At 44.8% G+C, this 15221-nt stretch overlaps 1 protein-coding gene and 1 pseudogene across 1 annotated transcript in view; both read left to right on the top strand.

Moving 5' to 3' along the window:
* The first annotated feature begins 1000 nt into the window (after positions 1-1000).
* LOC142777324 (uncharacterized) lies at positions 1001-2400 on the top strand (annotated as a pseudogene).
* Positions 2401-2897: 497 nt separating this feature from the next.
* Positions 2898-15221, top strand: part of LOC142776420 (uncharacterized) — a 49073-nt gene continuing 36749 nt past the window's right edge. The window contains exon 1 of the mRNA XM_075880048.1: positions 2898-3925. Within this exon, the coding sequence (XP_075736163.1) occupies positions 3921-3925 (5 nt within the window). The 5' untranslated portion in view covers positions 2898-3920. The remainder of the gene's footprint in view (positions 3926-15221) is intronic.

The raw sequence follows: 15221 nt of genomic DNA, 5'->3' as shown, positions 1-15221 counted from the left end.
CCGTGTTACCCAATTCACTGAAGATGAACCCACTAAAAATTCCTCGGGCATGAAAAGAGATATGCACTTTCTAAACAGATACTGCAAATTGAGTCGCGGGGTTCCCTTTGCACAGAGACATGTGAAATAAGAGCCGCATTTGAAGATTATTACGAAAGTTTGTTCACCGTGGCTGAGCTTCAGGAGAATTTTGAGGAAGAAGCTGACCACTTCATTGCCCTTGTGCCCCAGTTACAAGATGATGATAGACTTACTGTAGATGGGCCCATAACCAGAGAGGAAATTAGATTTGCAATAACAACGTTGCAGAAAAACAAAATTCCTGGCTCAGGTGGTCTTAGTGGCGAATTTTACATAGCTTTTCAGAAACTTCTGATACCTTTCCTTGAGCAACTTTTTAAAGAGGCTTACGACCGGGGTGAACTTCCTCCTTCTTTCTATCAGGGCCATGCAATATTATTCCCAAAAAGTGCTGATCCTGACGCAATAAAGATAGTTAACGAATATAGGCCTATATCGTTATGTAACGTTGACTACAAAATATTTGCTAAATTGTTGACAAATCGCCTGCATACAGTGATTACTAAATGTGTAAATGACCACCAAACATGTGGAATTCGCGGTCGTTCTATACAGACAAACATTCGTATTGCACGTTCAGTTCTTGAGTGTATTGATGGTAGCATGGACCAAGTAGTCCTCCTTCAAATAGACCTTGCAAAAGCATTCGATAAGGTACAGCATGCTTTTTTGTTCCGGCTCCTCAGGCACCTGCAGTTGGGTGATGTACTGTACAATGCATGGTATTTCACTCTGTTATAAGAAGTGCACAACTAGGCTAATTGTAAATCGCACACTTTCTAATATAATAGAGTTAAATTCATCTGTACGTCAGGGATGTCCGCTCTCGCCTTCGCTTTTTGCAATTTATCTGGAACCACTATGTTTAACTGTGCTTCTAAAGTCTAGCATAAGAGGCTACCGATATGATGCTGAGGAAGTTAAAGTTCTAGGTTATGCAGATGACATTGCCTTCTTTTGCGCTGATAAACCCAGCGATCAAGAAGCAGTCAACACTACTTTCCGTTTCTGTGAAGTCGCTGGCGCCAGCATAAATTTTGATAAAAGTAGTGCATTCTGGCTAGGCATGTGGGCCCAAACTCTTTCGGTCTTCGGAAATATTCATTGGAATGCGACTCCTATGAAATACCTTGATGTGCCTCTCGATAACTATCGTAACAGCAGCCCACACTGGACCGCTGCGATAACTACGATCCGCCGAAAGGTGGCAACATGGCACGGACGGGAGCTTTCCATTTTTGCCAGAGCGAAAGCGTGCAATATATTTCTTGCATCAAAGCTTATTTATATTGTGCAGGTGTTGCACTCCTCTCGTGTACACATTCAAGCCTTCCATAGGATCATTGCCCGCTTTATTCGGAGCTCTTACTGGGAACCGATGAGAAGAGACAATCTTTTTCTTCCGCTTGAAAAGGGTGGCATCGGCCTTGTGCAATTGTTCGTGCGCCAGTTGGTGTTGCGATTTTTTAACCTCAAGGATGTGTGCCACGCCTTTCTTTTAGCGGTTCTTCGTAACCGTCTATGCTACTACGTTCCTTTTATTCATGTCACAACAAGCGTTGCTAAGCAATTGCCGTTGCAGGGATTCCTAAAAGAAATTGTTGATACTGTCAATTTTTTGAAAGCCAGGTTTAGCTTAGAGTATTTGTATACTATCGAGAGAACAAATTTAACCGCTGCACTTGTGAATAACCTTTTCCCCGAACCTGCTTATCGAAAGCCATATTCGTTTTTGCCTGGTCACGATGTATTATTTCGTGTACGTAGAATGTTGATATCTCCTTCAGTGAAAACATTTTTCTTTAAACTGCACACTTCCACGCTGCCAGTGAAAACGTGGCTGAATGAAAAATCAATATACGTACCCTGGACAGTGAATTGTAGACTCTGCAACCAACCTGAGACTATAGAGCATTGTTTTATTCATTGTCGTGATGCTTTTTATTTTTGGGACATTCTAAAAAGAACATTAAGTAAAGAACTTTCAATCACAGCTCATGGTATTAGGTTCCTCCCATTCAAAATGAGTCGGACTGATACTCCTTATGATCTGTTTATGTTGTTGGGACTTTATTCACTATGGAAAAGTCGCATGATTGATAGACACGCCGAGCCACCACGGTCGACGAGATCTGTCTTCCGAGAAGCATCTGCTCAAGTGCGCAGTGTTGTTGAGACTTTTGACCCCATCCGGAGTGGCTTCCCGTTCTTGACGCTTGTGTGTGTTTGCCTGACTTCTGATGAAGTACGTTGGGTTTACTTTACTGGTGATAATTTCATTCATTAAAGAAAAAAAAGTCGGATTGACCGAGCGGTCTAAGGCGCCCGATTTAAGCTCTGGTTCTCAAAAGAGGACGTGGGTTTAAACCCCACTTCTGACATTTGTGTTTTTTTCCTTAAAATGTTTTTACAGTGTGTCTGCGATAGCCTCTATTCCTTCGATTAGGTCGTAGATTGCAATATCTGTCATTTAGTGAAATTGTGGACATTCCAAAACATTTATTCGCAATTTATGAAAATTGCGGCTATTCTCGTTAACACTTTTGATATCTGCTGAGTTCCTTTCCAATTTGACATTGCAATTTAAATACTGGTTAGTAAATTGATTAATTACCAGTCTGGAGGGTATACGATGCCCGAATTTCATCACATCATGGCAAGCTAATGTTCGAGTTTATTGGCCACGTTCAGAATTTTTTCTAGGTCTGCTCATCCACGAACATTACATTTTAATAATTAGGCTACGTATTTTATTGTGTCAACTGTTTGTATTCTCTTACACTCAGGTACTTTTTTTCTATAAAGCAATTTAACTCAGTAGTAGAGATACCAGTAGTCTCTTCTACTAAAATAAAATTTATCTCCTGTAACTGAAAGCCACTGTTACAAGTCCCGCTAGCAAGGCAGTTATAGTAGTGAATTAATTTGTGGTTTCTTGTGGTCGTGTTTCGGTGCCTTTCTGTTGCATGTTTTTCAAGAAGCAACTTGGTGAACTCCTGTGAGTATTTACGTGATACTGTAACGCCTGCGAGTCCACACCGATCGTCAATGCCTCTGCAAAGGCAATTTGTGTCAAGGCCAGCGATGGAGCCTGCCTGGCGCGATCAACTCAACGATGTCATCAAGCGGCTGCCCCGGTCTTTCACGCAACGCACAGCGAGCTCCCTCAGCCCATGAGCCCGTTTAAGCGATCGGCGCCTTCCAGTCTGGCGACTTATGCAATGCGTGGCACGTCACTCGTCCTTGGGTGCAACCACGTGCAGCGGCTCCTGATTTGATGAGCATGACGCGGCCCAGCGGCGAGCCCCTTTGGAGGATTCTGACATCACGGCCAGGGGCGCTTCTGGTTGGACGTTGGTGACTCAAAGGATCCACCCGGTGCCTATAAAAAAGGGCTGGGGCGCGTCGCCAGCAGTAGACCTATGCGTCAGTGAAGCCTCTCGATGCTTAGAGCCTGTTCGCTGTCGGCGCGGCCAGTGGCCTTGGCAGCGGCGAGTTTCGTGGCGCCCATCATAACCTCGTCGGCGGTGCGTTTTGTAACAGCGTGCGAGAGAATACATCTCGGCTCTTCTAGTTCCTAAACTGTCGGTCCCAGTGCCGAATTTGTAACGCCTCTATTTATATGCTGTACATAAACCTTGCCTTAACTCACCGTCATTTCGTCCGCTCGTCTATCAGCTCTGCGCAGAAGCAGTCATGAGCTTAGTAACATACGCTACTAAACGGATGGTGACCTTGGCAGCGGAGTTCGGAGCAGTGGCGCCTTCGGGACTCTGTTGGCGTCTCGCCTTCGTAACAGTGGTTGGCAGCCGCGGGATCCGCCGGCGTCAGCGACATCGATGCGGTGAGTGCCTGATGTTTCCCTTCAGTTCACCAGACTACTCTAGCACAAGTTATAGTAGTTTAGAGAAGAGCTGTGTGAAGCATTAGAGTGAGCTTTGATCGCTTCAAGCAAATTCGAAGCGCTTTGAAACCAAAGTTAATGTGGAGGATGTAAACACAGCAGTGTTAAAAATTGCTTGCGCGTCTTGCTAGTAGACTTATAGTGGGTACGGAAAGTAGATTCTTAACAGGGGAAAAACAGCAAGAGGCTAGTGTGAACGATGGAGAAGATTAAAGTGAAGTAACTCATCGAAATTTGTGAGGAACATGGCCTTATTTGGGGCCGTGCGAAATGAAAGCAAGCGATATACTTGAGATCATGAGGGATGCAGAAGTGGCGGCTGAGGAAGTCGATCAGGCCTGGGCGGATATCAAAGCACGCCGCAAGGAGGCTGAAAGGCGAGAAGTTCATGAACGCGAAGAAGCTGAAAGGCAAGAACGCCGAGAGGAGGCTGAGAGACAGGAGCACCTTGAGTTGAAACGAATAGAATTGGCAATCCTACAGTGTTCGCTGGCGCCTAGCGTAGCTTCTCCAACGATTCAGGTCAGCGGTTATAGAATTGGGGACCAACTGCCACCGTTCGTAGTAGGCGAGGACATGGCGAAGTATCTCGTCAAGTTTGAACACGTCTATGAGCGAAATGCTTTGAAGCGGTCTCTTTGGGTGCAGAACCTGCTAGCTTTTCTTCCCGGCGAAGTGTACTAGGCAGTCGACTGAGACAAAATGATTTGCTCAATTATTTAGAAGCGTGGATAACGGAATTTTTAGGAAATGGAACATGTTACTGTGCGCAAGATGGCGTTTAGTCAAGTACTTATAAACAGGAAAAAGGAGTACCACAGGGCGCTGTTCTGTCTCCGGTACTATGCAATATTTTAATAAGCTTGATCTCATGCAATGAAAATGTTCAGACGTTTGTATATGCGGACGATATCGCGTTCTTTTCGTCCGCTCACGACATTCACGTTCACTATCAAAACCTCCAAATGTACTTATCTGAAATATAGCAGTGGCTCAACGTTATTCATCTATCTCTAAACGTGAGCACGTCTACATTATTAGTAATTCAGATAATAGACCCAGTATACATATCTCTCTCATACAAAACTGATACCATTCCACAAGTGCAAATCATCAAATATCTAGGAGTGATATACGACAGCTCTCTAGTATGGAGAAACCACACCGAATATATTGCGGCAAAGGGTGCTCAGACAGTCGGCTTATTTTAGATGCGGAGCATCTTATACTCGCGCCTTGTAGTGCGCCGTCCGCACCGCTTCTCGAACATTCGACAGCTGACGCGCGCGCATGCGCCGTCGCGCCGTCGCCCACTCTTCCACCATCTGTGCATCCCTTCCTCCTCTACACACCGCGCGCGCTTCACTCCTCCACCATCTGTGCACCCTTCCTCCTCTACACACCGCGTTCGACATCTACAATTCTCCTGATTCTCCAGTGGACGCGCATGTGGCGTCGCGCTTCGAGAACATTCAACAGCTGACAGTGCATGCGCCGTAGTGCTGTATATATACTCAAGGTCGGCGCTCGCTCGCTCAGTTGCCGCTCGTCGGTTGGTTTGTACGGCGCGTCGACGTCCAAGGTCGCGGTGAAATGAATTCCAACGAATCCACAAACACAATGATCGACGTCCCTTCGACCAGCGCCGCCCTTTCGCATACGTCTGTACGTGTTCACTCATTTAACACCCCCTCCTACAACCACGTTAACCAATTTAGCCATCGACCCAAGTAAGTCGCAATTTAACACCCCATTTCACAACCACGTTAACCAATTTAGCCATCGACCCAAGTAAGTCGCACTTGAACACCCCGTTAACCAATTATATGGTCCGCATCCTCCTCAGTGTTCCCCGAGGGAAGCTGCGGGCAATTTTTTTATTGTACAGTTTAAGAGATTTACTTAATAACCTCAATACCAAAAGGTTCTCAGTTAACCCATGTAGGCTATAGAAAATTTTTCATTGATATCAATCATTTATTGCTCAGTCAGTAGAAACTAATTCATCAAAAATTTTTTTATGAAAAATAATTTACAAAAACAATATTTTTGTTAATTTTCTTTTCAGCAGTATTTATTTTTATACATTCGTTTTTTTGGTAAGCTACCCGATTCTTGGCCGATCCCACAAGGTGGGTGTGAGGGCCCCGCCGTGGTGGTATAGTGGCTAAGGTACTCGGCTGCTGACCCGCAGGTCGCGGGTTCGTATCCCGGCTGCGGCGGCTGCATTTCTGATGGAGGCAGAATTTTTGTAGGCCCGTGTGCTCAGATTTGGGTGCACGTTAAAGAACCCCAGGTGGTCGAAATTTCCGGAGTCCTCCACTACGGCGTCTCTCATAATCATATAGTGGTTTTGGGACGTTAAATTCCACATATCAATCAATCAAGGTGGGTGTGAGCCACGAGTTTAGGATCTACATCTACATCTACATTTCAATTATTCAGCGCCGTCTACGTCTGACTGTCGTGTTTATGTGCCGCCATGCCGTGCAGCTTGACTAATATCAGAGTTCAAATAAGCATCTGACTTCGACTAAGAAATGCATCTTATAGCGCGCTGAAGGCTAAAAAAATTATATATATCTCAACGTGCTCAAGAAGGGCTGTGCTTCATGCCGATTGACCGACGATGTCGGCCGAAGCAGCGATCCCGAAATGAATTCTTAGCACACTGCTACAGTCATCTTCATCCCCTGAGACCTTTAAAATGGTGTTTTTTATCTGAAGTAACGTATCATACAATGAAAACTGTCTTCTGTATCGACTGATCTGCTAGCCAAACTGAGAGTACCCCTGAGCAGCACAAAAGCATTGCAGATCATTTTATTGTGTAAAGAAGTTTTCTTATCGTTCATGACTTTCGTAGCTGAATTGTCATCGTCACAGTTATGGTTAGGAAAAAACAAAAAAAAAAAAAAACCAACTGCAGAAGCACTGACATTGCACGGAGAAGTGCTTTTTTTTTAATGAAGTGGTACGAAAATGCGCACGTGCTGCTGCTAACCCGCGTGGTGCGTCGAACCGGAAGCCGTCGTATCCCACAGTTCTGTGTGATTGCCCATATTACCAGTAACCTATTGCGCATATCTACCGGCGAGATGACGGGAAGAAAAGAACGCGTTGTCGAACCAGCTGGCGGTGCGCAGATAATCTGAATTTATTAGTAAAAGAATGTGGCAATTGCACGCCAGCGCCAGAAGTTGAAAACCCACACCACGTTTGTCGCTCACGAAAAATGTGCCATGCGGTAACCGTTGGCGTTGCCATGGAACATGCCGTGCATGCAAGTCGTGGTTCCTACCTAAAAAGCATGTATCTCGCACCGTGGTAGACAGCAAAAAGACGCGTTTCAAAACTTCAAGGAATCGCCAGGGACAAACATTACAAACAAACGGTAAACCAACCCAGCTACCACAAAAGCGATACACAGCTGTAACGAAGCAAATGGGCCAATCCCAAATGAACGTCTTATATAACGTGCGTATTCGAATTAATAAAATCCGTTCATCCAACTGTAGTGGTCGTATATTTTCGCTAATGTCCGCCCCGCAGCAAATAAGATGAAGTGTAATAATCCTTCTTTAACGTGACAAAAATCCGTTCTTTCCAGGAGATATTTGACGACCATAGCATACAGGCCTTGAAAAATAGAGACAGAAACCTTCCACAATCTAGATTGTAATTCCCATTTTCTTTCTTTTTTTGCCCTTTTTTACTGACTTTCGGTGCCTTTCCCAATGTGTTTTTTTCATTTTTATACCCCCTCTTCCTGACACTGTTTCTCATTCTGCCAGACTTCTCATCCCGCTTCCCCGAATATGCTTTCTTTCTCTGGTACGCATTCGAAAAAAGAGGACGAAGGGAGTGAAACGGAGAGGCGACTTAGTTGGTACTGATCCATAACGGCGTAATGTAGCGCTAAAAAAACGGACAAGAAAGTGCACACCACAAGCGCATACTCAGTAAGCGCTTGTAGTGTGTACTTTCTTGTCCGTGTCTTTTTCACGCTACATTTACGCCGTAATCGACGAGCGGCTGTCGGCTGATGTTTCGCACATAAATGACACAGGAGACAAAAGTCCAGCTAAAATATTGTTGTACCATCAGTAGCGAAATTGAAAGAACGACCATGAAAAACACGCAGGTCTCGTGGGGCCACTGTTCACAGAAGAAAACGGATTTGTTCCAAGCACGATCTTCCTTTGCTTGGCCAATGGTAAGCTTGGCACACTTCCCAAGCATGGACAGCTTGGCCACTGATGATGGGCTCTATTGGTCCATACATACATTAAATTTTCCGGTAAAAATATTCCTAATAAATTGATAGTAATAAGTAATCATTTATTATTACTAGTTTAGAGGAAAGGTGAAAGTATCTATGTGCCAATATGGCGAGCCTTATTTAGCTAGTGTCCGTTTTGGATTTAGCCCATTTCAGAAAAAGACTCCTTATATATATATATATATATATATATATATATATATATATATATATATATATATATATATATATATATATATATATATATATATATATATATATATATATATATATGAGATCTAACAGACAGTAATGCCAGGGAATGTACAGGGGAAGTTATTAGAGCCAATCGAATGTAATTAAGAAGAAAGAAAAGTGGGTGAAAAAATAACCAGCCCTGCTCACGGTTGGTTATTTTTTCACCCACTTTTCTTTCCCCTGTACATTCCTTGGCATTACTCTCTCTTAGTTCTCATTAATATTGTGTCAAAACACGGAAAAACGAGCCCTTAGGTATACACTTCTTTCCCTTATATATATATATATATATATATATATATATATATATATATATATATATATATATATATATATAGTTCACGTGCTACGTGACGCCAAACAGACTCAAAAGAGTGTGCCACACTCGCCGCCATGGTTACTGGTGGCACTGACTGACACTCCCACGTTTAATTCACATATAAACCCTATAAAGTGGCTGGGGGGATTGCAGTCGTGGTAGTTCAGTGGTAGAGCATCGAGCGCGTCATTCGAAGGTCGCAGGTTCGGATCCTGATCACGGCAAGTTATCTTTTCACCCACTTTTCTTCGTATTTACATTACAATTTGGTTTAAAATCTTCCCCTATACTTTCCTTGGCATTATTGTCTGTTAGATCTCATTAATATTGTGTAAAAAACAGGAAAAAATGAGCCCTTAGCTATACACTTCTTTCCTTATATATATATATATATATATATATATATATATATATATATATATATATATATATATATATATATATATATATATATATATATATATATATATATATATATATATATATATATATATATATATATTCTGTCTGGCCCCGCGTGTACAACAAAATGTTTGCATACCTTGGGCACGCTCTGCTAACAAATCTGCATCGAGCATGGGAAGATCTTGACGTACGTAAAAAACAAAATTGATGATTGCCACGTGTTGATCACCGCATGATTGACCACAAACAGTTACTGTTGAAACAACTTGTTTGTGCTACAAAGTTCGACTAACGAAAGTATGCGTAAATGGCATCAGACAACAGTCACGGTAATTAAAAAATCTTGAAGTGACATAAAGCTTTTGTACACGCATAACTTTTGTCTTGCATTTCTCATCGGTCATCATCGCAGAACGCAAGAAGGCATCTTGTTGGCTTTAATTACTGGCCGGCCGATTGTTGTCGAGGTGTACTCCATGTTATGTTAGCATGGTCGCATGACATAACAGTGGCGTGAATAAGGGGAAAAATCGAAAATTCATCATGGCCAGCTAGAACTCGAAAACATTTCGTTTTCTTGTCGTGCAACTTCCATGAGCGAAGGTTCTGCGACAGCACTGAAACTTTCTGAACAATGATCAGATTGGGTAGCTATGTTGTGGTTTTCTTCGTAAATAGCTGCGGTAGATCACTACTGGCATGTTCCTGCTGTCAAATGCAAAGATTTCTGCTACGATGACATTGTCATCTATAAGCAGACAGCAACTGTTGGCTAAATATGCTTTCAGAAACGCATTATTCACACGTGCCATGCAGTACTTTGGTTAAACAGTTTTTGGGCAGGCAAACTCTCCTATGCTCGGAGCACAAGTGTTGATTTTCCTGTGGGGTGTGAGGACACGAGGCATTGTTGTCTGGAGCTTGTCTTAATTCGTACAGGCGCCTGTGCAGCTGCTGCAGCTGCAGCATATCCGGGTGAACGAGAGCCTTCAACTTTCCCATAAAGCTCTCCACTGCAAATGCACTAAAAGCGTCTAGAGGGCCAAACAGATGGACGGCAGCAGCCAGATGCAAAAGGTTGTGTACATTGTACGTAACATTCTCAATACCGTAGATTTTGATGAACGTATGAACGAAAAATGTCAGCAGCCTTCGTGCATTGCCATTTAGTTCGGAGCACAGCTGTGGATGCGCGAGAATGGTGATGTCAACATGAAGCACGAAAAAGTGTTCGACCTTTTCTCCTTAAGTAGCCTTGAAGTAGTGCCGGACCACTCTAGAGGAGACACTGGCGATACTCAGTCGTCTTCAAAGTTCCAACATCTTGAAGCGTCTGTGGTCTGCGTACGAACTCGCAGCACACGTACGAGCCAACTGATGTTAGCTTTGTTGAAAGTTCTAATATTTGGTCAAGGCGAAGCCTGAAGGTCGACCACCTTTCCACAGCTGAATTAGTATGTTTTGTACACCTAAGCAGATCAAGTTCATGTATTCATACGGAAATCTCGATAAGAATACTAAAAAATATCCGTGTTTTAACGTCGGAACTGACCGTGAAAATCGCAGACTGTGTTCTGTTTCGCAAAAAAAAAAAAAAAATGGCGGAAATGGACGTACAACAAAATTTTTGTGCTGCGTATTTAAGAAAACAGCGGGGAAGACCGTAAATGAACACTCCGTAAATGAAGACCGTAAATGAAGTTTGCGTTCCAGCGCTCGTTCCGTAAAAGAGAGGAAAATAACGTCAAGCTTGTATATTTTTTACGTGGTGCGCTAGCATCCGGGAAGCTGGAAGGAATGCCATTGACACTTTTTTGACTCGTCGCCTGCGGTGGTGGGGCATCGTGCGATATTTTGCGGTTCTTGTTCGTGCGTAGTGATTTGTTAGCTTATACATGTGATTGCTTTTGGGCACGGTGTGATCAATGATGCCGTTCGTACTTTGTGTGTTAGCCAGGCATCTTCACAGAGAAAGTGGATGTGTGCACCCGAAAATGGATACATCGAGGCTATGCCATGCCGTGGCTGTATACATTGATTGTGCGCCACCGCTAGTGTCAGTGATCCTGTCATCACATTCGTGATGACAGGATCACTGACCACCAGCAGTGGCGCATCACGAATGTGATGACATTACGAATGGGATGAATGTATGCTCCCTGCACAAGGGAGCATCCAGGCAGTGGCAATACAAAATGCAACCAGAAGAAAACGAAACATTTATATTTACAACGTATGTACCAAACGTGGGCGAGGAAGCCCCCGACGCTCAGATGCGCCAGTTTTTTTTTTGTAGGCACCGATACACTCGAGGAGGAGGGCGCAGCCACCGCCGTCGAGACGCGTCAAGCGTCTCTGCCAGCAATAGTGCCGAGTGGTTGCCGTGTACTTCCACATTTCATTTAGCAGTAAACGGCCCAGTACATACTGTTATGAACGCATTGCGCAGTGCTATCTCGCCCCCCCATGCTGGCCTTCCTACAAGAGACACTATTGTCGGGTTCAACTTAAGAAGGCAGCGGCATTTTACCCTCAAAAGCGGATGTACATGAGTCTCCACCAATAGACGTGCACTTCAGGTGACTTCACACGCCGGACTACACTAGCCGTGGACCCAGCCGACGGAGAACATGCCTAACAAGGCCACCCTCGCTTCGGACTGGGCCGAGTCCCGTTGGCTGTGTACGTCTCCCTTCGTCAGAGTAAATTCGAAATATGTGTGGTGGTCTGTCATGACATAAATATTATTGTGAGCTTATGATACACAATTTGCTCCGCGTGTGTTCGTTCTGAGCCGTGAACCGGCGAAGAGAGTTTGCAGCGAACATTGGTGACACTGCGCTTAGTCTGGAAACAGGATCCCGTGGCGACATACCTGTAATAACGTCATCAGTCAGCCCGGCAGGAATAGAATGCCTTTATTCAGCGCCGATGAGCATATGTATACACAGACATGTGACGTCACATCAATTGCATACTGCTTGTCACCCAGATATACACGTGGCGTGACATGCTGCGCCATCACAGCTTCTTCCCGCTCAATTCAACAACAATTTTTTGGCCACAGCTAGTCACCGTAAGTAACAATTACCTTAAAACACATAATTATCAAAGAAACAATTACTTAAAGTTCTCTTGTTGAAACCAATTCAATGGCTTGCACGTACACTTTGACGTAGCAGGGGGGGTTCCGGCGATTCGGATGCCGCCACCGGCGTGGAAGACTTGGCCAAGTCCTTCGGTTCTGCCTGCTGTGCATGTTTCGAGGGTTGTAATTCGTGGTGCTCAAGCGCGTCGTTGATTTTGGGTTCCGCCGGAGTTCCAGGTAAACAGTTGCCATTCTGGTGGGTCTGCTGCTGCAATTCTGTCGAAGTGGGGTCCGGCGGCACCTCTCCTGTTGTGGGTTGCTCGGCGCGCACTTCGAATGGCGGTGGCGTTAGAGCAGGGTCCGCATGTCGAGGGCGCAGATGGTCGGTGTGTGTGAAGCGTTAAATATCGCGCACTTTCACCATGTATGTCACCGCACTGAAAACCTGGATAATCACACCTTCTTCCCAGGAGAGGCTTTAACCACGCACAGTTTTCACCGATAAATGGTCTCGCACAACAAACCTGCGCTCCTGCCCGCGACACAAATTGCGTTGTTTTTAATTTCTTTTGTTTGCTTTGCATGCTTTTTGTGAAATCCGGTTTGAGTAGTGAAAGTTTCACGCGTGGTTGGCGTTTCAAAAAAAGTTCAGCACCGATTTGCTTGTCACACTGCTTGGCCTGTTCCGGTAGGTCATGAGAAAGCTATCAATACTTTCTTGCAGCGTCGGCTGCTTACCCGAGGCCTTATTCTCAAGCACCTGTTTCAGAAAGGCCTTTTTTACGGTTTGTACCGTTCGTTCAGCAGCATCATTGGATGCAGCATGATAAGGTAGAATACGAACGTGTTTCACGCCATTGGTACTTAAAAAATCAGCAAACTCAGATGAGGTGAACTGCGGCCCGTTGTCACTTACGAGGAGTTCTGGCAAGCCGTAAGTGGCAAAGGCACCCCGTAGTTTTTGCAGGGTTTTTTGGGCTGACGTTGATGCCATAGGCCACACTTTAATCCATTTTGAGAATTAGTCGACCAATATCAGAAACACGTTCACGTCTTTCTGAGCAAAATCTACTAGCACGCGTGAAAAACACTGCGCAGGGTATTGCCACGGCTGAAGCGGAACAGGCCGGGCAGCTGGCTGCACTGCTTGACGAATCTTGCACCTCTGCACGTACTGTTCAATGGCCAAATCTTTTCCTGGCCACCATACGAAACTTATAGCCAGCATTTTCATGCGGCTTGTGCCAGGGTGTTTCTCATGTAGCATGTTTAGCACGCGCTCTCTCATGTGTTCCGGGGTTACGACTCTTGCGCCTCACGTCACACACTCCTGTTTCAATGATAGCTCCTCGCTGCGAACATAGTATGATTTCAACTCATCTGCATGCTGTCTAGGCCACCCGTTTGGCGTAAATTGGGCCACACGGCTGAGTGTTATGCTTCGCCTTGAGAACCTTGCAATCTCGTCTTCTGTCAGCGGGACACACTGAAAGATTGATAAGCACTCCGATGCCTCATCCTTAGCATGTACGGGTTGGGGTAACCTAGATAAGTCGTCTGCTACTTCTAAACTTTTACCCTTTCTAAATTTCAGGCCGTACCTGTAAGCTGCAAGCGTTAGGGCCCAGCGTTGCATCCGTGCAGCAGCTACAGTTGGAATATGCTTATCATGCCTTTGTACACCTAGTAGTGGCTGACGATATGTGTATATGGTAAATTCTTGGCCATACAGGTACCGGTGGAATTTCTTTAGGCCATAGATTATTGGCAAAGCTTCACGTTCGCACTGTGCACACTTTTTTTTTTGCTTCTGTTAGTGTACGCGACTCGAAGGCGATTGGCATTTCATCACCCTCGGCTGTCTCGTGAAAAATCACAGCGCCTAAGCCGTAGGACGACGCATCGCAAAGCATTGTGAGCGGTTTCTTGATGCGATAGAATGTCAGAACCTTACTGCTTGTCAGCAAGTATTTCGTAGATTGAAACGCGTCGCCACATGCTTTTTCCCACGTCCATTTTTTTTTTCTTTTTCAGGAGCCGGTAGAGCAGTTCCGCAACCGTCAAGGCGTTAGTAAGAAAGCTGTAATAAAAATTCCACATGCTTAAATAGCCTTAAGCTCCATGACTGTAGTATATAGGATCAGGTGCTTCTAAGATTGCCCTCTTTTTGACGACTGTGGGGTAAATTCCCTGTTCAGTGACCATGTGGCCTAAATATGTAACTGCTTTTCGAAAGAACCGGCATTTAGCAGTGTTGAGGGTGATGTTATATTCGCTCAATCTCTGAAAGACACGTTCTCGTGTTTGTTGGCAATCGTCAATGTCAGATCCTGTCACGATCACGTCATCGATATAACATCCAACGTGTCGGATGTCGTAAAGCACCTCATCGATCATAGCCTGAAAGATTGCGGGCGCACTAGCCACCCCGTAAGGAAGGCGCTGAAACTCACAGCCCCAGACTGGTGTTGATTGTCAAAAATGGTCGTGACTCCGGATTAAGTGGGAGTTGTTGATACGCCGAGGACAGGTCTAGCACACTAAACACTCTTCCGCCTGTTAATGCCATGTAAAAGTCCTCTGGTCTCGGAAGGGGATAATGATCCGTCTTCAGAGAACGGTTTACTGTTGTTTCGTAGTCCCCACATAACCGGACACTGCATTCTTCTTTACAACAGTGACTAGGGGTGTAGCCCAGTCACTGCGCATTACCGGGCGCAGCATGCCTGTGTCCACATGTTCCCGCAGCTGCTGTTCAACTTTTTCCTGCAGTGCAAATGGGACTGGCCTAGCGCGGCAGCACACCGGCGTGGTCACCGGTTTTAAGACTACCTGTGCTTGAAACGTTTGTATTGCTCCCAATTTTGTGGCGAACAGGGCAGGGTACTTTTGTTTTAGACGCGCA

The sequence above is a fragment of the Rhipicephalus microplus genome, chromosome X (genome assembly GCF_043290135.1).
Source record: "Rhipicephalus microplus isolate Deutch F79 chromosome X, USDA_Rmic, whole genome shotgun sequence".
Lineage (NCBI taxonomy): Eukaryota > Metazoa > Arthropoda > Arachnida > Ixodida > Ixodidae > Rhipicephalus > Rhipicephalus microplus.
The sequence above is the reverse complement of the archived record's forward strand: the minus strand, read 5'-3'. Positions and strand labels throughout refer to the sequence as shown.